The sequence below is a fragment of the Cotesia typhae genome, unplaced genomic scaffold (assembly GCF_013202065.1).
Source record: "Cotesia typhae breed Kobodo isofemale line unplaced genomic scaffold, CoteBio_Ctyphae contig_69, whole genome shotgun sequence".
Classification (NCBI taxonomy): domain Eukaryota; kingdom Metazoa; phylum Arthropoda; class Insecta; order Hymenoptera; family Braconidae; genus Cotesia; species Cotesia typhae.
The window spans coordinates 771799-796601 of record NW_027423763.1 but is presented as its reverse complement, the minus strand read 5'-3'; the positions used below and the strand labels follow the sequence as shown (position 1 = coordinate 796601).

The window sequence follows — 24803 nt, the reverse complement described above, 5'->3', positions numbered from 1 at the left end:
AGTAAGTTTTTCAATTTATTACACTAGACTTAACACGCTCGCTTCGCTCGCCTTCATTCTTTTAAAAATCCCGCCACTATCTCAGTCGACAAATCAACAACCGAATAAAATAGTCACAGAAGTGACGTAAAACGATACGACATCCGGCCATCAACTTTTGAGAAGAGGATTTAAATTAAAGTTGACAGATATTAAAAAATTTTTTAAGAATTTTATGGCAAATTATTATTTAAAAAAATTTTATTTTTAAAATTATACATTGAAAATTTATAAAAATTACAAGTGAAAATTTTTACAACACTTTTTATTGATTTTTTGGAGAAAAATTTTAAATTTTAAAAATTTGTGTTTTTAATTGATAGTTAATTTTTTTTACATAAAAAATTAGTTTGTTGATTTTAATTTAAAAAACTAAAAATTTTTAAATTAAATTATTCATTATTTTATTTTTTATTAATTTAATAATTTTTTATTTCAGGTGTTAATAAAAAAACGAACAGAAAAAATAAGGTGATTATTATTTTTTTTTTAAATTGCAATTTGAGGAAAAAAAATCAAAAATTGGATTTTTTGAATTAAACTTTAAATTTATTTACGAAACTTAATATCTAGCACATATTAAACAGAATTGTTGTTTTTTTAATTAAATAAGAACTAAAAAAAAATTTTTTTTAATGACAACAGTTTTTGCAAATTTTCTACATTTATTTTTCAATTATTAACAGTTTACATATTTAAATAATAATTAAATTTGTTTAATAAAAAAAAAATACAAGTTTTGCCTCAGTACCTAGTTAAAAAAATAATAAAATTATATTATTAGTTACAGCAATAAAAAATTTAATTTTTCTTCTCTTGATAAAAAATCCTGTTAAAAAAAAACTTAAATAAAATAAATAAGACAGGTAAATAAAAAGACATAAAGTGACTTAATTACTTTATTAAAGATCAAGCTCCATACATGAGACGTAAAAAAAAATGTTACAATTACTTTGAAACATATAAATATCTGTAAGTATAATTACAATTTTTAGGATAAGGAGTGTCTTTTATTATATTCAATCTTTTATAAATTTTCATAATTTATATATAAAATTAAAATGATAGTGAGCGTGGAAAGGTAGTAAAGATATAAAAGGTCCTTTAGTTAATTTTTTAATTACAGAGGAAAGTTGCCAAAATTATGCGGAAGTGTACGCGTCAGCGCGAATCGCGATCGACCGCGGAAACGCGGCACGTACGGCGCAGGAAGCCAGCGACCGACTCGTAATTTTTTTTTTTTTTTTTTTTTTTTCAATTTTTTATTATATAAATTATACTTAATTATTTTATTTTTGACAACTATTAACCTTAAACACAATTTAGTATTTTAAAAAATATTAATTATTTTAGTTAGCAAAAAATTTTTTTTTATTTATCAAAGTAGAACCAAAAAAAAGTAGTTATTTTTACAAATTAAAATTTTTATTCCATTTTTTTAATGAAAAAAGAAAAGAAAAAAAAAGCTTGTTTAATTTAATAAATTTGTAATTTTTTTCAACAAAAAAAAAATTTTTTTTTTTTTAATTATAAATGCAATTTTTGAAAAATTATTTTTCACAAAAAATTTTTTTAAATAAAATTAAAAAAAACTTTGAAAAAAATTTTTTTAATTTTTAAAATTTTTTTTAAAAATTACACTTATGGTTTTTTACAAAAAAAAATTTTTTTAATGTTAACTAATTTAATTTTTCTTAAAATATTATTGTGTTTAAAGTAAAGGAATGTTTAAGGCTGGCGAAGGACGAGGATAGGATGCTAAAAAGTACAATTTATTAGTTAATTACTAAACGAGATAAAAAAAACACGTTTTTAATTATTTCTGTTCTTAAAAATTTACATAATACAATAATAATCCACAAAATTATTACATAGCGTACATTAATGTCTAACTCGAAAAAAAAATTTTTAATCTCATATATTTATATGAACAATCGGTATGCGAGGGTGAACCAAAAACATCGTATTAATTACAGATAAATTTTTTCTTTTTATTTCATTTATTTATTTATTTATTTATCAAATACACGAGCTTTATTTTCCTTAAATTGTTTACAATAATTTTAATCGAGTCTAATCCTACAATAAAAAGTAATTATATGTATACCTAATGCTTAATATCTTAAAAGATGGATCCGACGCCTTGTCTTGAGTTTCATGTCTCGTACCATGGGACTTTAATTGTGTTATTAATTATTAATTCGAGGTATTATTTATATTAGTGTGTTATTTATTGATAAAATTAATTAGCCCGGGACAATAAACACGATTACAATTTTTAAAATTAATTGTCTGGTACAATTGATTCAAGACGACCGGTATAAACGTTTTTTACACTTTAGTTAATAAAATTATTCTGAAGTTAACTGACAATTTTTTTTTTTATTATTTAGAATGAATTAATTACAAAAAAAAAATTTTTTTTTATAATAATTTAATTGCTATTAAATGATAAAAAATATAATTGTAATAAAATAAAAAAATTTGCCAATTAACTTCAGTGTCTGAAATTTAGACTGAAATAAAAATAAATTATTAACCAAAGGTCGTTACCTACTTTTAGGTAAAATTTGATAAATCTTTTCCATTTAAATATTTAAAATTACCAAGGAATGAAGTTAATAAAAAAAATTTATCAAATTCAATAATTTAAGTCAGTAAATAATTTATTATTCCTCTTTTCATTAATTATAATGATTATTATTATAATTACCAATAATTATCCTTAGTCCTTATCTAGTAATTAGAAATATTACACGCAAAATTGAACCTTTTTAATTACAAAGATTAAATGTAGAAAATCCAGTAGCATACCATCGGCACTTGTTCATATACATATAAACATAATAATAATTACCATAATTAATTCATTCATCAATTGATTAATAAAGAAAAAAAATGATAAATATAATGTTTATTGAAACGAATAGAACTGTTGAAAAAATATTTTTTAAATCTTTAAATTGATTAGCGATAATCGCGCGTGACGGCCAGAATATTTGTAAATACACGGAAAAAATAAAATAGCACTGGATATTGTCTCAGATTATACTCAGTGATATCTGTAGTAAAAAAAATAAAAAAAAATTCAGATAGTAGCTAGTATAATCCAGATTATACTCATTATAATCTTGATTATACTCATTATAATCTGGATTATACTAATTATAATCTGAATTATACTCATTATAATCTGGATTATACTCATTATAATCTGGATTATACTAGTTACTATCTAAAAAAATTTTTTCACTCAGTATAATCTGAGATGATATCCAGTATCATCTTGTTTTTTTTTCGTATAGTATAGTAATTAAATATTTATTAATTAATTAATAATTTAAATTCAATAATTGTTGTTTCATCACGGTTTCCGAGGGCTTCCTGCATAGTGTGCACCGGGCGTAAGGATGTCGGAGACCAGACGAGAACAAAAGGACAACAAAGACAACTTAGAGGAGGAGGAGGAGGACGACGACGACGACGACGTAGACTTAGACGATCGGACAGATGTCTCTTAGTGATTAAGTCTCATACATTGATTGATTGGTATCAGACGTAATGGCAGACTTACCGACGACGGCACAGACCGAGATCATCACCGATCATCCGATCACGACGACGACGACAGCGCGGCGACATGTCTTAGTGTCTTAGTAGGGTGCGAACCGGCGCGACGGCGATGGTCCACGTATTCCCGGTCTGCTAACGAAAAAATATTTTTTATAAATTTAAGATGCGTTATAATTTTCATTTATTAAACATACCGCCGTAACCGGCTGCAATATATTTTTATTTTTAATAATATATTATTGTTAATAATAAATAATGGAGAGAATGACGTTTATTAAAGCGATAGGAGGTTTAGAATCTAGGATCAGGACTGAACTATTGGCGCTTTAACGCTTTTGATAATAACGTTAAAAATGCCGGCTAAATAAATAAATAAATTAATATTTGTTTTATTTTAAATAAATAATATTGATAAAATGGATAAAAATAATAAAAGGTAAGTCGACTCTTCTCCACGTCGGACAATCCGATAATTAGAGAGTCATTGGTACTTAAGGTAGTTTATCACCCACTATTCGAGCTCGTTTTAACAAATATTGTGTGAACTGTTGACATTTTTAAAAATATAAGCTCATTTCGATGTTACACTCATCGAGACCTTTCATTTGAGTACCCACATCAATTTTTCATATATTTCATATATTTATATATATTAAATATATGTATATATAATAAATATATGAAAAAATGCATGTGGGTACTCAAATGAAAGGTCTCGATGAGTGTAATGTCGGGATGAGCTTATATTTTAAAAAATGTCAATACTTAAGAAAGTACAGTGCAATTAAACAAAAGTCATAATTTAATAAATCAAAATTTTAATTTTTTAATCACCTAGTCACTGCAAATTTGGTAATTATAATTAAATGAATTTATAAATTATCCCGGTGATATTTTTTTTTTATCAAATAAATTTTAAGAGCTGTGGATGCGAAACTACCTTAATTATTATTGATTTAACAGAAGAAGAAAAAATATATATATATTAAAATAAATTCTTATCCACATTATGTTAAATTTTCTAAATAGTAAATTACATATAAGCGGCACCGAGAAAACGCGACGTTGAGAAAAGTTGAGCGTAGGAAAGTTATTCGTTGAACGAATAGGGAAACGGGGATTTATAATTAAATTAAAAAAATAATAATAATAATAATAATAATAATAATAATAATAATAATAATGATAATAAAAATAATAAAATAAAAAGAAAGGATTATTTATGGACTCAAGTTGGTCTATTTATTATTTTGACTTACCTACGCTCTTCAAACGAATCTCTGCTGAAGTCCTCGTACATGCCTCTACTACAACAGCGTCACAATAAATAATCGATTCTAATTTCTAACTCTTCTAATAATTATATTATCCATTAATTAAAAAAAAAATACTGATTATTAAATAGATTAATTAATGAAATGAAAAAAATTAAATAGCCATTAAAAAAATAAAAATAAACGAGCTTTTGACTTGGGAAAAAAAATCACCGAATTCCAATTCGAATTTTCTAACGCGTTAATTATTTTCACAGTGCCGCTTGGAAAAATAAACTAACAATTGATTAATTTAGATTAATTAGACTTGATAACTTACCTGAAGCGGCCATTGTTACCACTGGGGGGTGGTGAGCGTCTGCTGAACATACCGTAGTCGTTGCCGCGGGAGAAACCGCTGTCGCGCATGGTGCCCATGCCTAGAGCGGGCATAGGTGGCATGGGGTCGCGTCTCGCGGGCAATGGAGGCATCGACATCGGAGGGAAATCGCGTCCTAGCATCGAACTGTCCATATCACGGGGCCCGGACATCCCGGTGAATCTTCTCTCGTACAAATCGCGGGAGTCATCGAAACCTCGGCGGTCGTAGTAGCTATCATACTCCTAAAAATTATTTTTATTGTTATTTTTTATTTCATTAAAATTTTTATTATATTTTAATTACTAAAAATTTTTTAATTGGAAATAACCTTGTATCTTGTGAACTATTGACATTTTTAAAGAGATAACCTCATCCCGATGTTATACTCATCAAGACCTTTCATTTGAGTACCCACATAGATTTTTCATATATTTTATATATTTATATATATTATATATATGTATATATAATAAATATATGAAAAAATGCATGTGGGTACTCAAATGAAAGGTCTCGATGAGTGTAATGTCAGGATGAGCTTGTATTTTTAAAAATGTCAATTGTTAAAAAAATACAGTGCAATTTTACAAATTCATATTTAATTAAACAAAATTTCTTTGACTTAAATTCTAATTTTAAAAATAAAAAAAAAAAAAAAAACTTACTCCAAATCCGCGACCACCCATGATCCTGTCTCTGAGGAACGGTGGTGGTGGAGGTGGTGGGTAAGGATCGCGCCCGAACATCCTGTCCCGGAACCCGTTTCTGTCGGGCCCACCACCCATGCCACCCTTGGGGCACTCTTTGCTCCAGTGACCTCCGCGTCCGCAGCGGTAGCACTGCTCGGGATCGCCCATACCCGGCCTCTGACGAACTCTGCTCGTCGAAATCTGGACCTTCATCGGCTGTCCGTCAACCATCTGCCCGTTCAACTCCTTGATCGCGTCATTAACGTCGCCCGAGGCCTCCAAATGCACGAACCCGTAGTTACGCACGATGTCGCACTCGACGACAGTACCGTACTTGGCGAAGAGCTCACGAACTTGCGGAGCTTTGGTGTTGTCCGTAAGGTTACCCACGAAGATTTTAGTCGTCGGGGTGTTTGGACCCTTTCGGCTCTTGGCGGCTTCGCATTTTATCGGCTGGCCGTGGACTGGAGTTCCGTTCAAGTTTTGGATTGCGTTTCTTCCTGCTTCTTCATTTTCCATATGCTGTAATAATTATTTTTTATTAATCTGACATTTTTTGCTCTGAAATTTTTTAAATTGTCAAATTTTTATTAATTTTAAAAAATCAACATAATTTATTAAAAAATTTCTTAATTTATTTTTTAGTTCAGTTGATAGTCAGAAGTATGCAAAAAAATCAATTCCATCGTTACTGATTTCAGATAATTCTAAAAATAGCTACCTCTCAACTCAAGATGAATCAAATATTAATATAAAAGAAATTTTCTCAGAATTTTTCACTCTAAAAATAATAAATCCATTAAATTAGAATAAAAAATTATTTTTACAAAATTGCACGTATAATTTTTAAAACTTTTTACATGTGAAATTTTTTTAATTAATTTTTTCAATAAAAAAAAATTCTAAAAATTTTTAAATGTCGGCTAACTTAATTGTCATAAAAAAATTACACAACAAAATTTTAATTCTTGAATAAAATTATCAAATGTTGATGATAGTTTCTTATATAATCAATTTACACATTAAATTTCTCTGAACTTTAAAAAAAATAAAAAAGGCATTAAAAAAAAATACTTACAACAAATCCATAATTTTTAACGACGTCGCACTCGACAACTTTACCATACTTCTCAAAAAGAGGTTTGATATCCGAATTGGAGGTTTTATCAGCAAGGTTGCCGATGAAAATCTTGAAAGTACCCACGCTACTGAAGCCTGGCATTTTGCCTCTTTTTTGACCCTTAAAAAAAAAAAAAAAAAAAAAAAAAAAACTGATTAGCGATTTATTGCACACTTAATAAAAAAAAATATATATATACCCGAAATGGCATCCTCCTTGACACAAACACAACAATTAATATTCGTTAGTTAAATTATTGATTAACTATAAAATGGTGATATAAATAAATGGCGACGTTTACATCGCAGTAATTTTCCGTCAAGCAAAATATCAATTGAATAATAGTAAGACGTGTAATAATAATAATAATAATAAGTATAATATATATAATAATACAATAATAAGTGTATAAGTTTTGTAAAGTATAATATAGATGCGGGGAAACAAAATGATGCCGTGTAAACCCCCACTAGATTATGGCGCACTGGCTTCCCTTTGCCCCTGACGCCACACAGACTCTCCCCACTACTGTTAATTATCGAAAAGCTTTAAATATTTTTCCACTGCCAGGCGAAGCTAAACCCGGCGTTGACGAGAGTCATCGCCGCCATTTTTGCCACTTTTTTTTTATTGAATTTTTTAGAAAAAATTATTTTATTAAATTCGCTGTCAAAATTAATTATTTAAATTATTTTCTTTTTTTTGGAGAAAAATAAAAGAAAATTTCTAGAAAAATGTAAAATTATTTTTTATTCAAGGTCACTTATTAATTTTTTACCGAAAAAAAAAATCCCTGCGAAACTTTGCACTTATTTTAAATAATTTTTAAAATTGTCAAATTTATTTTTATTTTTAATTGTTTTTTAAGATCTAATTAATAACTCACCTGAGCTGCTTTTACTGGAAACACACGAGAAAATAAACGACGCGGCGACACGCTTGCGGCGAAAGATGGCGGACTTGAATAGACCGGGAGCCAGATGGACAAGCGCGTGCGCGCGCAATTTTAGTTATGCGCATGCGCGGGAAAAATATTCTATTTTTTTTCCAAGGATGTTTTTGATAATTATTTTTTTTTATAAATAATTTGTTTTTTAATTACACTATTTTTTATTTATTTTTTTTTTAATTCAGTTTTTATAGTTTTTTATTTTTTTGGAAAAATTTGACAAGTGCTGACACCTGTCGGCAATTTTTAAAATTGAAAATTTCACCCGTAAATTTTATTTGTTTATTTTTAATTAAAAGTTCAGAGAAGTTTTTTTAAATTTACAAATTAATTATTTTTAGAACAAATTTTTTTATTAAATAAAATTAAAAAATTGTCAAGTGACAGCTTAATATTTTTTATCGCAAGTTGGTAAGTCAAGAATTTAACCTGCCGACTTAGTGAAGTTTGTTTACAATCAACAGTCAGTTGTAAAAAAGTAACATTCAAATTTACTGTTAAATGAATAATTAATCTGGCGGTCTAATAATGTAAGTTGTTTAATTTTGTTTATTATTAATTAATCACGTTTTTTTTTTTTTTTTAAGTATATTACTGTGAAATTATATTTATTTATCTTAAATATCAATTATTTCAAAAAATTATTTACAAACCAAACCTCTAAAATTTATTTACTCAAATTTAAATTTAATTGTTGTAATAATAATAATAATTTTTTTTAGGTTACCCGCAACATCAAAAAGTTCCAGGAGGTCATCGGTAATTTATGTTTTATTTTCAATAATTTCTATTAAATTTTTGGATTTTTTTTTTCAACAAATTATTGTCAAAAAATGTAGTTGTAGAAATTTAAAAATATTAAAAAATTTTATCTTTTAAATAAAACCAAAAATTTCATAAATTTGACGTCTCTTATTTTTATTATATTTTATCAAATTATTGTGATTATAACCTAATTAAAATTTATTAAAAAAATTTACAAAATAATTTCAGATTCTCAAAATACCCAAAAAGTCAAACTCTCAAAATGCAGAGTCAAATTCTTCTGAAGAAAACAGTCCAACTAAACAACTAAAGCGACGAGTCAGTTTTGCTGAGAAAAAAAGCGTCAAGTATTGCAATTTATTTTAAATATTTTTTCAGTTCTGATTTAATTTGAAAAAAAATCAAAAATTGTTTAATGTCGGCTAATTTTATTATCATAATTAATTTTAATTATTTTGAAAAATAAAAATTAAATTTTTATTTAGTTAAATTTTTTTTTATAGAGAATTCGCGGATTCAATAGAACAAGGAACAGTCTGGGACAGCACATACGAAGAAAGTGACTCCAGCCAGATAAGAATGAGTCACAGCGAGTATACAAAGTCTCTGGTGATCCAAACTAGCACAAACATAACCTACCAGAGTAGTCAGATCCAAGAAGCCACAAGAATAAGTATGATGGTGCAACCGGAGATTGAATTCAAGTTCCCAACAGAATCATGCACCCCAAGAATTTCACACGTCGATCCCGAGATCCTGGCAAACAAAGAGAACATGCCAGAGATCCTGGGTCTCGAGACTGTCGAGAGTTCCTTCGTGGAAGTCGAGGATGTTCCGGTGCAGGCTTCGGGGTTCGCGGTCTACTGCGACGAAGAGAACTTGAATGAAACTAACACCGAGGATGTTCCGATGGAATGCACGATTGTCGCGGATGCGCTGGTTCCTGTGAGCGCGGACGCTGAGGAACGTGACAGGACTCAAATATTTGGGAACGAGTCTATTAAATTCACTGAGGTGGTTCCATCAAAGGCAATTAGGTCTGGTCTGGGTGATGAAGCACCTTTGGTGTTTGATAAGTCCATGGAAATTACTGAAGCTGTTCCTAGAACGAACTTACTGGCTATCAGATCGGCAGTTGATGGGACAGAAGTTTTTAATAACAGATCTATGGAACTCACTGAAGTTGTTCCTAGAACAAATTTCAGATCGGCTGTTGATAGAACAGAAGTTTTTAATAACAGATCTATGGAACTCACTGGAGCTGTTCCTAGAACGAACTTACTGGCTATCAGATCAGCAATTGATGGAACAGAAGTTTTTAATAACAGATCTATGGAACTTACTGAAGCGGTACCGAGTTTAAAAGCGCATTTTAGTAATGACAGGACTCAAGTTTTTCACAACAAGTCTATGGAACTCACTGAAGCTGTTCCTAGAACGAACTTACATTACAAACTTCTAGAAGATAGAACGCAAGTTTTTCAGAACAGATCTATGGAACTGACTGAAGCGATCTGCCCCAGAACAAAGTTGCCATACAAAGTTCCTGAAGATAAGACGGAATTCTTCTATAACCAATCTATGGAACAAACTGAAGCGATCTGTCCTAGAACAAGCTTACTATCTAAAGTTCCTGGAGATAAAACAGAAGTTTTTCACAATAAATCTATGGAACTAACTGAAGCTATAGCTCCAAATTTGAGACCTAATAATGAAAACGATCTTAAATTCCTTCATGAATCTCTAAAACGATCTGACGCATTGAATATCTTCTCTGAGAATAATGATAAAGAAGAAAAGACTCAGTTCTTCCTCAACAACTCTATGGAAATGACAGGAGTTGTTTCTCTGATCCCCGATCAGGATACTCAGCAACTAAAGGAAAAAACCCAAATTTTTCACAATAGATCCATGGAAATCACCCAGCCGATTCATCCTCGAGGCCAAGATCAGGACATAGCCCAAAACTACTTCATGGAGAACACAGTCTCTATAAATCCCTCTTTGAAACGCAGTTACAAGTGCATCGCAGATCCCAGAACTCCGAGGTCGGTGATATCTAGTCCGAACCCCAAGAACCCTCGTGACTGCCCAGTTGACAGGAAAGCTTCCATGGATATGCTGCACCGGATCCTGCACCAGGGCTTTGAAGATTTGCCTGATGTTCCAGATGTTCCTGAGCCTTCCAAGTATACTCTGGAAGAGTCCATGGAAATGACTGTAGCAATTCCATCTCTTACGAATCGATCTGAAATTCCTGTTCCAGATCTTACAGAAGATGTGGTTCCTAGTTTTGGTTCTGGAGAAGTTGTGGAACGTCATGACAATTTGGAAGAAATTTCTACATTGAATCCCAAAGAAAGTTTTGTGGATTTTGATGATAAAATTCCGGGGGAAGATATTGGGGCTACTTCTGTGTTCTTAGAACAAACGCCATCTTTTATGTACAATAGTGATCTGGATCAAGATACTGATGTTAAAAATTATTCTGTGTTAGATATGGAACAACAAGTTCTTCAACGACAAGATTTGGAACAGAAAGATCTTTACCAAAATCTGGAACAACAAGATCTTGCACAGAAAGTTCTTGAACAGCGAGATCTGGAACAAAGTATGGAACAACAAGATCTGACACAAGGTTTGGAACAACAAGATCTAGAACAAGGTATGGAACAAGGTTTGGAACAACAAGATCTGGAACAAGGTATGGAACAACAAGAAAATTATGATGCAATTAAATACATTAAATCTAAATTAGAACAAAGTGATATAAGAAGTGTCTCAACTGGAGATCTGACTGGATCTTCACTAAAGCGAAGTATTCTAGACGATGAAGAAGAACAAATTAATAAAAAGAAATTTATTTACAAACAAGACATGGATAAATATGAACATCAGGAGTCAATGATGGAAGAATGCAGTGAAGTAAATGTAATTGAAAAAGTTTACTTACCCGAAATTGGAAATGTTGAAAAGAGCGAAATTAGTCTTCGGCTGAAGAAGCTTATTTTTAGAGGTGAAATGGTGAACAGAAAATTAAAAGCGAGTCGGCTGGGTGAATTTAAACGGCTGGAGAAAAAAACTCTGGAACTTGGAACTGAAAAACAGAGTGAGTCCAAAACTAGGTTTGATATTCTTAAGGAGGGATTAGAAGAGTACGCGAAGAGCAGGTCGTGTCTTTGGAAGATTCACACAATTCATCCGGAAGTTATTTGCATAGAGTTCCGTAAGACGGCGCTGGTGCTGGCTGTGAAAATAGAGGTCAGAGCGGAGGAGAGAATTTCTAAGATCTGTGTAATTCCTAGAGTTAATGATGCAGATTCGGAAATGCTTAGGATGACGGATAGATTAATTGTCAGAGCGATTGACTGCGACAAAATGGCGGATGATTATTTGACCTATGCAGATGTTCCTAAGCTTATTGCAGATGTCACTGAGAAAGTTTATTTTGTTTATGATTTTTATGATGAGATGGTGAAACTTTGTCGGATTAATTTGATGGAACTTGATGGAGACATGTAAATATTTTTTTTTTTTAAAGAGTCGTTAATTTAAAAAAAAAAAATTTTTTTATCAAAAACTAATTTTAAATTTATTTTTTAAACAGAGTTACTGTCACGGTGCGTACTAAAAAAATGGAGACTATTATCAAACTCATAATCAATATTGAAAAATATCCTGCTGTAACTCCTGAAGACATTAAAATTGTTCCAATTTTAGGAACAGTAAAGTAAGCTTTTAATTTAACTATCAATTTTAATTATAATTGTATTATTAATTATTAATTTTTTTAATTGTTGCAGGGAAGACGTCAAAAAATTAATAAAAAATCTGAAGCCTAGTCCCAAGCTACTAACGCTTTATATAACTGATGTTTATGAATTTCTTGAGTTACTTGCTTTTGCGAATTCAAAGAACTAGTGAGTGATCGTTGTTAAATTGTATATTATAAATTACTAATTATTTTAATTGTATTTTTAAGCTTGTGCAATGCACTGGTACCATGAAAATGTAGATAAAGTATTAAATAAAATTTATACTTTTGCAATAATAACTTTTTTTATTCAGAACTTAGTTCCAAAAAAAAAAAAAAAAATAATTAAATAAATTTAATCGAAGTTTTATTAAGTAAAATTACAAATTATCAACTTTAATAAATATCGAAATTTATTATAGAAATTCATTTTCTGTAAATTCACGCATTCATTCAAATAATTAATTAAATTAGTATATTAAATAAACTTATAAACTTTTAAATCCTAAAATTTGAAAGTTAATTTGAACAACAGATTTATAGACATAAATATCAGTAATTATAAGAAAATTATTTTTTAAATGGATGAACAAATAAACAAAAAAAAAAAAAAAAACAATTAACTATCTAAAATTTCTTCAATCATTTCATCTTCTTCGAGTAAAAAATGTTGATTTATTTCTTCTTCGTGAGCTGGCTCAGGCGGTAGAGCGTCGTCGTTTTCTTCCTTGTGGCTTTTCAGATGATCTTTCAGAGCAAAAGCCCGCCCGTAAGAAGCTCCGCAGAGGTGGCAGGTGAATTTTAGATTATTCTCCTTTTTGTGCGTAGCAATGTGGGCTCTGGCTGCGTAAAGAGATGCGAAAGGTCGCGTGCATTCCGTGCAATGGAAAGGTTTCGTGTGACTATTTTTGTGACCCGCTAATTGCACACGGGTTTTGAAGTTCTTGGGACAGTGAGGGCAAGTGTACGCCCGCTCCTCGCCGTGGGTCAACAGGTGGTGATTGTACACCGAGGATGCTTTGAAACGCTTATGACAGTGCTGGCACTCGTACGGACGGACTCCGGTGTGTGTTCGCATGTGCAGAGTTAAACAGTATGATACTCGGAATTTTTTTCCACAGACCTGAAAAATTTTTTTATTTATTAAATGGTAAATTAATAAAATTTTTAAAATTTTTAAAATAAAAAATTTTTTTTAATTATAAAATACAAAATTTTTTAAATTAATAACATAAAATTTAAGAAATTAATAAAATAAGAAATTTAACAAATAAATTAAAGAGAAAATTTTTAAAAAATTATCATACTTCGCAGACATGCGGCTTTTCTCCAGTATGTATCCGCTCATGCTTTACTTTCTCATGCGGCCTAGTAAATCTTCTTCCACAGTGCTGACATTTGTACGGCTTCGTCTGATCCTGATCATCTTCCGTCGCAGCTTCTCCAAGAGGTGACTGCTGCTCGGAAACTTCTGACTGGTTCGCTGGCGCCTGGACACCCAGCTCTGGGTGAACCGCTGCATGCATAGCCAGACTATCTGCTGAGTCGAACTTCCGATTGCAGACAGCGCAAGTTACAGTATCTCCAGCGTGAAGCGACATGTGAGCAGCTCGATATGACTCCGACAATGTTTTACCTAAAAATTAAAATTATTTTCAATTTTTTTTTTTTCAAAAAAATTAATGCTAGAAAAAAATTCTTTTACTTCAGCTAAAAAAAAAAAGTTAAAAATTTTCAAAAAAAAAAAAAAAAAAATTTACCGCATTCCTGACAAGTAAAGCGAGTAGAAGGTTTCCCTTCAGGCGCGTCAACAGGCCTAGCTTTAACAGGAGCGTGCATCCTGGAGTGAAGCCTGAGACTTTTATGTGACGCGAACTGAGTCCCGCAGGTCCTGCAGACAAAGTTCTTCTTAGAAGGGGACAGACAAGCGCCGTGGACTTTCACATGCAACTGGAGTGCTTTAACAGTAGCGAAAGCCTGGTCACAGTGGTCGCACTGATTGGACCCGTTGCAGCAAGCATGGTTCCGAAAATCAGCGAGCTTGGAGAACTGTTTCAGGCACTGCTTGCACTTGTACATCCTCTGGGGAATCTCGTTTTTCCTCGGAACCTTCGGAGCCTCGGGATTTGCAAAAAACTTCTCGATCATCTTGGAATTCATGGGTTTCACCTTCTTGTCCCAGAAGTCCTCGATCTGGACAACGTTGCGCACAAATGCGCGGCCTTCAGAGTCGACTGTAGGCTCGGACCTCAGGATGTTCATCTTCTGGCGCGGGTGCACTCGCTGAGGTTTTTCCTCGACTTTTATTGACTGGCTCTCGGTCGCTTCTTCTGTTGTCCCGTCGCCATTCACCTCCACGATCACGTCCTGGCCCTCGTGGTATTCTTTTATGTGGTCGATCACAGAGTTGAAGCTTATTCCACAGCTGCTGCAGTTGTAGACAGTCGAAGAGTCTATCTGTAATTATTTACTGATTTAATTTCGGGGATTTTTTAATATTGATGAAAATGAGTTCAGATTTTACCGACAATTAATCAATTAATCAAAAAAAATTGTCGGCAAAATTCAGACTCATTAAAAAAAAAAAATTTATGATTGATAAGAAACCAGAGGATAGGACAGGACAGGACTCAAAAGACAAAAAAAAAAACAAATCCTGTTTACCTCTTCTTCCTTCTCGATTTTTACCTCGCACAACTCTTGCTTGACTTTCATAAATTCATCATCATTCAATTCACCTTCTTGATGCTGGATTTCTAACAAACTCTGATCTGAGTCCAGAAACTCAACAGAGTCATCGGGCAACATCGTTAGAACGTTCTCGTTATTATTTTGAGTGTTTAAAACCTCGGGAATACTTATCACAGGAGAATCTTTGTCCGCTTCTTGGATGTTATCTAGTTTGAGCTGCTTTTTTGGTACCTCTAATGGCTCTACAACTTGTATGTCTCCTAAAAATATTATTTATTATTTATTAAATTTTTTTTTATTATCAATTTTAATTAGTTACCATTTTCATCAACTTCTAAAGTTCGCGCGTCAGATATCAGCAACTGCTGCTTGTTAACTGGATTCAAAAAATTCATTTCTCTGACATTGGTGTCCTGAAAAATTTTAATGGTATAATTAATATTGAAATTTTATTTTAAAAAATATATTTTAATATTTTTAATAAGAATTAAAAATAAATCTTTTAAAATGAAAAATTTGATAAAAAATTTTTCAACAAAATTCAAAAAATTAAATTTAGACAAATTTTTACACTAAAAATAATTTTACGATAAAAAAATTCAATTTAACATTTTTAATAAGAATTTTAATTAAAAAAATAAATTTAATTATTTTTAATAAAAATTAAAGTTAAATTTTTTTAAATAAAAAATTTTTAACAAAATTAAATTTAGAAAAATTTTTACACAAAAAATAATTTAACGATAAAAAAAAAATTCAATTTTAAATAAATTATAAAAAAAAAAACTTACCATAAGAATTTCATTTTTGTTTGCTTTTAAATTGCGACCGTCCGTTTTAATTGACATGCTGTCATCGCTTTTTTTATGACTATCATCATCAGTGCACTTTTCCAGATGCTGAATAAGATCATCCATTGTGTCGTACCTCTGAGAGCATCCTGGGCAGTATAAATTATTAGTCATACTCAGCAAATGTTCTCTCAGTGACTGTAAATTTTCAAACGTCTCGTTGCAGCACATCGGACACATGATAATCGGAGATCCCATTGTGCGGAAAAATTGTCTAAAAAAAAAAAAAAAAAAAAAAAAAAAAACGAAACAAAACACTGAGATTATTTTGAAAAATGAAAATTGAAAAAAAAATGAAAATAAAAATATTAAAACTTACTTTTATTAAAGATAACCTCGAAAGTAGCAAATAATTATTTTAATTAAAATATTATATTTGTGCAATAAAATTTTATCACATTTTGAATCAAGACCTGACAGCTGATGTTGATTTTAATTTTAAAAATACCACCAAAGACGAACTTCAGCTCAAACAAATGCAACTCACAACAATCATGAAGTTTGTAATATAATAAATGATAAACGAATGCATGAAGTCGGCCATTTCTTGTTTAATTGTGCGCCTCACCGTCACCAACTTACAGGAAGTGACGTCACTGTTTATTGAGTCAAGTTGGCAAATTTTCCGGATATTAATTTTAAGGTTGGTAAATTTTAAATTTTTATATTTATTTATTTATATTTAAATATTTAAATATTAATTGTAGAGATTTTTTTTTTTTTAGTTTTTATTGTAGTGAAATCAGCTGACATTTTATTCTACTGAAGTTAGCTGACAGCTGTCAGTTTTGAAAATTTATAAAAATGAAGTTAGCCGACATTTATAAATTTTTAATTGAAAAAATTTCAATTAAACAATAAAAAAAAAAAATTACGACATTAAATTTAGCAGCCACTTGATAATTTTTTTTATTTTATTTAACAAATAAATCTTTTCTAGAAAAATATTTTTAAAAAATTGCATTTGTAATTTTTTTAAATTTCTAAATTTGTAAATAATATTTTTTGGAAAAATAAATTCAAAAAATTTATTTAAAAATTTAATGTTCCTTTTTTTATCTTTTATTTTGTTGTCTAAAAATAAATAAAAAAAAAATTCTTATTTTAAAGAATTACACACACTTAGAATTAAAAAAAAAAAAAAATTTTTTTTTACTGTACATATATTTAAATATATATCCTCAAAGTTTCTTTTTTTATCGTTCTAAGTGCGTCTCACCCTTCAAACAATAAATTAATTCTATAATTTAATTAAATCAACAAATTACCTAATATATATATAAAAAAAAAAAAAAAAAAATATCACAAAGTTTAGTCAGCATGTTCGTGCTGAGCATTGCTCTCCCTCCAGGTATTTTGCACGAGCTCAACAAACTGCTTCCACCAGCGTGATTGAAGCGTGAAATAGACAGCGCACATTGCGATGAAAATCCACGACATTACGAGACAGTAATCTGTTTCATTGGAAAGCGTGCTAGGAACTGGTCCGCCAAAGTCCGCTGATGTCACGTACAAAGATCCGTCGGCTTTGAGACCCGTGTACTCTGTGACGAATCGCGCGAATGACTCTAGGGTGTATGAAGTCTCGTTGAATTTAACCAAAGGCTTTCCGTTGTAGACGAACATCAGTGTTGGTACACCGACTATTCCAAATTGCATGTTGAAGCTAAAAATTTTTAGTTAAATTAATAAATGATAATTATAAAAATAATTTAAAGTTAAATTTAATTTATTATTATTTTTATTATTGAAACTGTCAAATTTTTTTCATTAATAATAATAATAATAATAATAAAATTTTGAATCAATTTTTTAAAATTAAAATAATAATAATAATTTAAAAAAATTTTTAATCAATTTTTTAAAATTAAAATAATATTAATAATAATAATAATAATATTACTTTTGATATTTAGAAGCATCAATAGCAACAGCTTTTACGTGTGGATAAAAACGAGGTAGCGCATTAAAGTGCGGTGCAGCTTGACTGCTAAATACACACCACCGTGAATAAAAGAGCACTAGCAAACATGTACGTGGATTGGATTTATTATCTTTAGTTGTTGAATTGTCAGTACGATTTACTGGCGATGGTTCAATTATTAATAATTCCATTAGCCTGGTGACATTAACAATCTGAAATTATACATTTTTTAATTAATTTTATTCGTCTTGAATTTTTTCATGCGCTAAAATCATAAAAATATTTTAGGTATACAGTGAATTTAGAATCTGAGCAAGACAATACTCCAATTAAATTTAAGTCTATATTTTAAAATACAATTGTATACCCTGATTAAGAAATCTAATTTGAAATGATTTAAAATGATTTGAAACATCGGATTTGAATACTATATAAATATACAATTAACATGGGGGTAATAATTTCAATAAAAGTGTTAATTAATTTATTAGAAAAAAAATGTTTACCTCAACAGCTCCATAAATTTGATCAGTAATACAATTATTATAATTTTGATAAACCGGATCAGATCTATTAGGTTCAGTGATTGTCGTATTACCGATTTCAGTTAAATTGCCTTCTTCAGTCATCAATTCATCTTCAACTTTGACATTAATGCTGTCAATCTCGGAGTCATTGGTATTTATCAACCAGCCTTCGACAGAAATCTTAGAATCACTAGCTCCAATTTCTGAACTAGAAAATGTCGTATTTACATCCATTGAATTTTCTATTTCTCCGGGTACTGGAGGAAAAACTGGAGAAATAAAATAAATTAATCAGATAATTAATTATTAATTATTTAAATATTAAATACTTACCATTAAAAATGATAAATAAACTAACGAGTAATTTTAAACACATCATAACCTCTAAAATTAATTATATATAGACATTAAACTATTGATAAATTTCAATTCATATGATCAATAATTAAAATTCGTTTTTTTTTTTTTTTTAAATTATTAAAGAGTTGATTTTTATTAACCAAACTTTTTACATTTTGTTTATTATTTTTTGTGCAAGCTTTAAAGTTATTATTGGGCACATTAAAAGTTTACCAGTTACTTCTCTACCCCTCTAACACGTCTGCCGTAACTAACTATACCACTAGACAGCTCTACTATTTTTTTTTTTGACTTATAAAGTGTGACAGTAAAATCAGCTGACGTTAAAAAAATTTTTATTAATTAAATAAGAACTAAAAAAAAATTTTTTTTTAATTATAATAGTTTTTGAAAATTTTCCACATCAAATTTTTTGAATAAAAAAAAATTATAATTTTTTTTTTTCATGATACTGAAGTCAGCTGACAACTGTCAATTATATTAATTTTTATAAAAAATATAACACTGAAGTTGACAGACATTAAAAATTTTTTTAGAATTTTATAGCAGTTAAATTATTATTAGAAAAATTAATTAAAAAGTTCCACGTGTGAAATTACAAGTGAAAATTTCTAGAAGTTTTTTTTTATTGTAATTGATTTGTTAAAAAAAATTTTTAAATTAATAGCTGACCGCTAACTTCAGTCCCATAATAAAATTGAGATGAAATGTATGTGGCATCAAACTATTCGTAACGTGATTGGTCGAATATATCATGAGCATGAAAATATATGCAAACGCTATAGTAAGGCGCGCGCAAATTTGAATTCTAGTATCATTAAAAAATAAATTGCAATAAAAAAAAATTTCTACTAAAATATTTCTTAATTTAAATATTATTTTAAAATAGTGAAGTAATATTAAGTACAAAGAAGAAATAAAAATAAAAGAGACTTTTATAAGATATTTTGTTCCACATTCTCCACAGTTGACAAAGGTATCAGTGTAATGTTTAATTAATATTTAATTACCTATATATTTATCTATTATTATTATTATTATTATTATTATTATAGCAAAAAAGATATGAAATGGATCCTGAGTTAAATCCACCAAAAGCTGGCACCTCGCTGATATATAAAGCCATCGAAGATGACAAATTGGAAGATCTTAAATTGTCATTAAAAAATGGAATTGACGTAAATGAACCGATAATAATAACTGGAGAATTTGCTGGATTCACAGCATTGCATGTTGCATGCATGAAAAATCGAGATGAATTGGTGGAGTTACTAGTTAATGATTATAAAGCAGATGTCAATGCAATGGCTGCTGACGGGACTGAACCCATTCTCTTGGCTTGTTTTTATGAACTACTAAACGAATCATCAAACTGGTTTGCCCAATTAGAACTAGGCAATAAAATAAAAACATTGATGAAAGCTAATGCAAATGTTGACGCCGAATTTGGACAAAAAATTTTTTCAAAGCACATCAAATTTAGAGAATCGTGTCCTGATTTTGGTGACAAAATGCCACTAGTTGCATATACTATGTTATTTATGATAAACCGTCAATAATTCATCATCTCAAAAAAGTCAACTTAGACATTATAAGCCTTACAAATAAAACATTGCTGATGTATGCTGTTGAAAATGGCCGCATTTTGTACCTTTCAGACATTATGTCAAACGTTAAGGATCCTGAATTTATGGATAAATTGATAAACCACCGTGATAATGATGATGTACCGCTAACTCACTATCCATTCCATCCTAAAAAAATGGAAGATTTCGATATATTATTTCAGTGTTCTATGGTTACTATATCCAGTCAACATTTATATCTGAGTTATCAAGTTGGGGAGCTGACATGTGTGCACTGATAAACAATGACCCAGCAACATTTTTGCCTAACTTTTTAGCTTACAGAAGTTGTCCAATGCTACTGAAAGATTCTTTGCCTTATTATACTTCTATGTTCTTATCCAGGGTTTTATACTACGCCACGCTTCCTATAGATGAAAATTCTGAGCATTTAGTACGTGTCGATCCACAAGTTGAGCGAAGTGATTGTCTAAGACAAATCAAAAAAAATCGAGAAAATTGTATAGCTATTGCTTTGAGAGATCTTGTCTTTAGAGATGTATTCAGGTTACCTGTTCCAAAAGAAGAAATAAAATTGATGGATGAATTAATTGTCAGCGACGAAAATCTCAGAGAGATTGTAGATGACTACAAAATAAATTTCATTGAAAAACAATTACAGAAACGTTTTATTGAATTAGGCGATCATAAAATGACAATGTACGATTTTTTTATGTAAATTTTTGACGAAAAAAAATTAAAATTTTTGGCGCGAGAAGAAAATTTATTGGATGCTCTCCATAAAGTTTTCGGGCTGAAATATGATGACTATTGTTTCTATGAGACCTATCGTAATCCTATTATAACCAGGATAAAAGATGCTAAGGAAAGATTAAGACATCTTGAAAATTTGAAGAAAATTCCATCACTGAGAGAAGCTATACCGTTACCGTTTGAACTGGTTTTAGATATTGTTGAGTATCTAAATAACAAACACTTGAACGTATTTATAAAAGCATTTTATAGTTCGTAATTTTATATTGAAACTAGTTTTAGTTTTTTAGTTTAAAAAAAAAAATTTATTTTTTAATTTTACTTTTAACAATCCAAAAAAAATTCCATCTAAAAATTTTCCAATTAACTTTTGTAATAAATTTTTCATAATTATATACAAAAATATATAATATCAGACTCATCAATAAAAATGTTGCAAAGTTGGAATCAATTTAATGATTTTGAGATAAATTATTTATGAAAACTGAAGACAAAGGACTTGGAAGTTTTTTTTTACTTTGATCGACTATTTAAATTATTTTGCACATGCGCTTACACTTATTCTGATATTCCGAGATAAAATATACATACTTGTTGTGGTAGAATAGTTGCTTTCGTTTGGAATCGACTTACCTGTAATTGAATGTAAAATTCAATTAAATAATTTGAGTCAGCTGATTGGTTCGAATTTCTATAATTTCCATCCTCGAAGCAGACTCTTCGGGCAATTGTTCTAGTCAGTCAATACACAAGCCGTATAAACACTGTATAAAAATAAAAATTGATTCAAATGTTTATATATTTGTAATTATAAATTTTAAATAGCTCACAAAATAATGCCGTCCCGATCAGAAGATATTTTAAAAGGATTCCAAGTGTAAGTTTTTTTGTGGATTATTTATTTACTCACTTTACTTATTTCTGATTATTTAAGTATGTATTTGAGGTTATGTCAATTAAAAATAGCCTTCTAATATTAATTATAAAATTATATATCTGTAAATTTTACTGTAATTATAAATTAAAACTAATGTTTATAATTATTTAATTAATTTCTTTAAAAATTACAGAAATTGGATGAATTTGAGAGATGCAGATTCTGGAAAAATACTCTGGCAAGGAAATGAAGATTTGTGAGTTTTGAAATTTGACGATCAAATTGTTTGATGCTTTTTTTTTTGAGTGTTTTTAAATAATAATGAATTTAACAGACATCTAATAATTTTTTAGACTGTTATAACAATTTTATTGTTAAGAAAAAAATTTATTAATTTATTTATTTATTTAGTTTTAAATAAAAATTTAAGTAAAATTAAAGTTAGCAGATATTTAACAATTTTTAGAACTTTTTTTTAACAAATAAATTATGGCAAAAAAAACGACAGCTAACTTTTAATGTCATGAAAAATTTTACGGGTAAAAATTTTAAAATATTACAAGTGTGAATTTTTTTTATAGTAATTGATTTGTTATAAAAATTCGAATAATTGTCAGGCGTCTGCTGATTTTAATGTCATAAATTTTTCAATTATTTATTTTACTATCGACTTGAAAAATTTTTAAAATAAAAATTTTAATTCAAATTAAAAATAAATTTTAATAAATAAATAAAATAGTTTATTAATTTTCTGTAATTTATAATTTTTTAGATCGGTACCTGAGGTTGAACATGAAGCAAGAGTTCCAAAGAAAATCTTGAAATGCCGAGCTGTATCTCGAGAAATAAATTTCAGTTCTGCTGAGCCACTGGAAAAGTTTCGGTTGGAACAGAAAGTTTTATTCAAAGGGCGCTGTCTAGAGGAATGGTTTTTCGAATTCGGTTTCGTCATTCCAAATAGTACTAACACATGGCAGAGTTTGATTCAAGCGGCTCCAGAAAGTCAAATGATGCCAGCAAATGTTCTTAAGTATGTTATATATTATTTTCTGTTTTACCTGCAATAACTTTTTTCTTTTGAATTTTAAAATTTCTACATGTGAATTTTTTTTTTTTTTTTTTTTTATAGCGGAAATATCGTCATTGAAACCAAGTTCTTCGACGACGATCTATTGGTCTCAACGAGTCGCGTTCGTCTTTTTTATGTTTGAAACTCCAACGAACAAACTAATAACAATATTCCATTAAATTAATTTATTAATTACTTTTAATAACTGATATTAAAAATAATTTTTAACTAGCTGATTGAGATGAAAAATTTTATCGTCATATGTTGACTATGAATTATGATACTATAATTATCACTATTATATCAACCTAAAAAAGTTTTATAAACACATTTTAGTTGTTGTGTGATTGCATTTACGCACGATTTTTATTTATTTATTTATACAGTCAATCAGAGTTACTAAAGCCTAGTTTTAGGATGGCTCATTGCGTTTTGGGCCCAAAATTAATCTCCGACAATTCACCCTTAGGTCAATTGATAAAAAATTTTTTTTTCGTGTAATAAATTATTTTCATCATTTCGAGTAACATTTATTCGAAAATGTTTTAAATTTTCTCCGGAGTTTTTTTTTTTTTTTTTTTTTTTTTTTTTTAATTTTATCAAACATTTTTAAATTTCTTTTACACTGAAAAAAAAAATTCTTGACTGGATTGTAAATTTTCTTGAGCCAAAAAAATTTCTTGCTCCAAAATGACTTTTGTTTTTCTTAATATTTTCTAGAAATATTCAAATTAGATGCCAATAAGACATGAATTGTCCGGGATTAATTGTCTTGGGCTCAAAACGCGTCACACCTTTTATCATAATTTTATGGTCCGAATTTTAATCTTAAGTATCTAGCCTTAGCTTATTTTATAAAGTCTTGTTTTAGTTATAAAGTGATAAAAGTTAGAGATTATTTCTGTGATTATGACTTTTTTTATTCGCCAGTATAATCTTTAATTACGTAAACAATCGCGTATTTTATAGGAAAAATTATTTTTTGATTTTCTACGTATTATTTATTTCTAAGTAATAATAATAATTTTGGTTTTATTTGTTTTACTTTTTACATGAATTTTAAAGTAATTTTTACGTTGATAAAAAAATTGACCTAATTCAAGGAAAAATATTTATTTAAAAAAATTATTTTTAAGAATTTGTTTAATTAAATTTTATGTATTTAAAAATTTTTTCCGCTGAATTTAAGACAGTGAAATTTTCCTTGATTAGAATTAATAAAATAGGTTTTATATTTTAATTATGTTGACCTAAATATGCCTAATTTTTGTAACTTTTAAAATATCTGCAGTAAACGATAGAGTGTAATTTTAGTTAATTAATCACGTACCATCCAAAGTTATAATTCATAATATAAACTAATTTGAATGACTAGATATTATTTTTAATAATATATAAGCAATGTTTGAAAATATAATTATTTTTAAACTAAGGACCAGACACAAATGTTCGAGTGAGATATTATAATTTTTGTACATATTAATATACTTTTTATTTTAATTTTGTTTCAAATAATTATGGAGAAAATATAAAATAAAAAAAATTTTTGATTAATTATTGTAATTCTTTTTTTTTTTACACCTTGAACCCATAACTATGACCAGCAAATTAAAACTGATTTCTAATTTAAAAAAAAAAATA

The 24803-nt window shown here is 28.9% G+C and overlaps 6 protein-coding genes and 1 long non-coding RNA gene across 14 annotated transcripts; 4 read left to right on the top strand and 3 right to left on the bottom strand.

Annotated features, from left to right (window-relative positions):
• Window positions 1-1270: 1270 nt before the first annotated feature.
• On the bottom strand, window positions 1271-8037 carry Lark (RNA-binding protein lark). 7 transcript variants are annotated; one of them, XR_012480128.1, is made up of 7 exons: window positions 7256-7404; window positions 7015-7176; window positions 5913-6458; window positions 5206-5489; window positions 4872-4919; window positions 3293-3744; window positions 1271-3138 (listed from the first exon to the last, which is right to left on the bottom strand). XR_012480128.1 is itself a non-coding variant. In XM_074251265.1 (6 exons), exons 2-6 carry the CDS (start codon window positions 7156-7158, stop codon window positions 3693-3695), a joined length of 1074 nt encoding a protein of 357 aa, XP_074107366.1. In that variant the 5' UTR covers window positions 7159-7176; window positions 7943-8037; the 3' UTR covers window positions 1271-3692. The 7 variants fall into 7 exon arrangements, 6 of the variants coding, with proteins under 6 accessions (XP_074107366.1, XP_074107364.1, XP_074107365.1 ...); XM_074251265.1 differs by lacking the exon at window positions 7256-7404 and adding an exon at window positions 7943-8037 and having other exon boundaries at window positions 1271-3744; XM_074251263.1 differs by having other exon boundaries at window positions 1271-3744.
• A 382-nt stretch (window positions 8038-8419) lies between these two features.
• LOC141532695 (uncharacterized) lies at window positions 8420-12824 on the top strand. Its single transcript, XM_074251138.1, has 6 exons — window positions 8420-8535; window positions 8728-8764; window positions 8999-9117; window positions 9274-12288; window positions 12378-12500; window positions 12574-12824. Coding segments are annotated over exons 1-6 (3414 nt in total). The 5' UTR covers window positions 8420-8533; the 3' UTR covers window positions 12692-12824.
• Window positions 12825-12972: 148 nt separating this feature from the next.
• Window positions 12973-16548, bottom strand: LOC141532696 (uncharacterized). The gene is made up of 7 exons (XM_074251139.1): window positions 16386-16548; window positions 16007-16280; window positions 15535-15628; window positions 15189-15475; window positions 14285-14981; window positions 13832-14160; window positions 12973-13647 (listed from the first exon to the last, which is right to left on the bottom strand). Exons 2-7 carry the CDS (start codon window positions 16262-16264, stop codon window positions 13144-13146), a joined length of 2169 nt encoding a protein of 722 aa, XP_074107240.1. The 5' UTR covers window positions 16265-16280; window positions 16386-16548; the 3' UTR covers window positions 12973-13143.
• Window positions 16549-16575: 27 nt separating this feature from the next.
• LOC141532700 (uncharacterized) lies at window positions 16576-17375 on the top strand. Its single transcript, XR_012480124.1, has 2 exons — window positions 16576-16709; window positions 16792-17375. It is a non-coding gene; the product is annotated as an uncharacterized LOC141532700 (long non-coding RNA).
• On the bottom strand, window positions 17239-19084 carry Bug (thioredoxin domain-containing protein bug). Its single transcript, XM_074251140.1, has 4 exons — window positions 18851-19084; window positions 18497-18786; window positions 17970-18202; window positions 17239-17732 (listed from the first exon to the last, which is right to left on the bottom strand). The coding sequence occupies exons 1-4, from the start codon at window positions 18894-18896 to the stop codon at window positions 17378-17380; spliced, it is 924 nt and encodes a 307-aa protein (XP_074107241.1). The 5' UTR covers window positions 18897-19084; the 3' UTR covers window positions 17239-17377.
• Window positions 19085-19254: 170 nt separating this feature from the next.
• LOC141532698 (uncharacterized) lies at window positions 19255-21765 on the top strand. Of its 2 annotated transcripts, XM_074251142.1 has the most exons (3): window positions 19255-19661; window positions 19767-19853; window positions 19933-21765. In XM_074251142.1, exon 3 carries the CDS (start codon window positions 19948-19950, stop codon window positions 20434-20436), a length of 489 nt encoding a protein of 162 aa, XP_074107243.1. In that variant the 5' UTR covers window positions 19255-19661; window positions 19767-19853; window positions 19933-19947; the 3' UTR covers window positions 20437-21765. The 2 variants fall into 2 exon arrangements, with proteins under 2 accessions (XP_074107243.1, XP_074107242.1); XM_074251141.1 differs by having other exon boundaries at window positions 19255-19853.
• A 157-nt stretch (window positions 21766-21922) lies between these two features.
• On the top strand, window positions 21923-24716 carry LOC141532699 (retinal rod rhodopsin-sensitive cGMP 3',5'-cyclic phosphodiesterase subunit delta). Its single transcript, XM_074251143.1, has 4 exons — window positions 21923-22093; window positions 22287-22349; window positions 22866-23123; window positions 23223-24716. Exons 1-4 carry the CDS (start codon window positions 22053-22055, stop codon window positions 23302-23304), a joined length of 444 nt encoding a protein of 147 aa, XP_074107244.1. The 5' UTR covers window positions 21923-22052; the 3' UTR covers window positions 23305-24716.
• The last annotated feature ends 87 nt before the right edge of the window (window positions 24717-24803 follow it).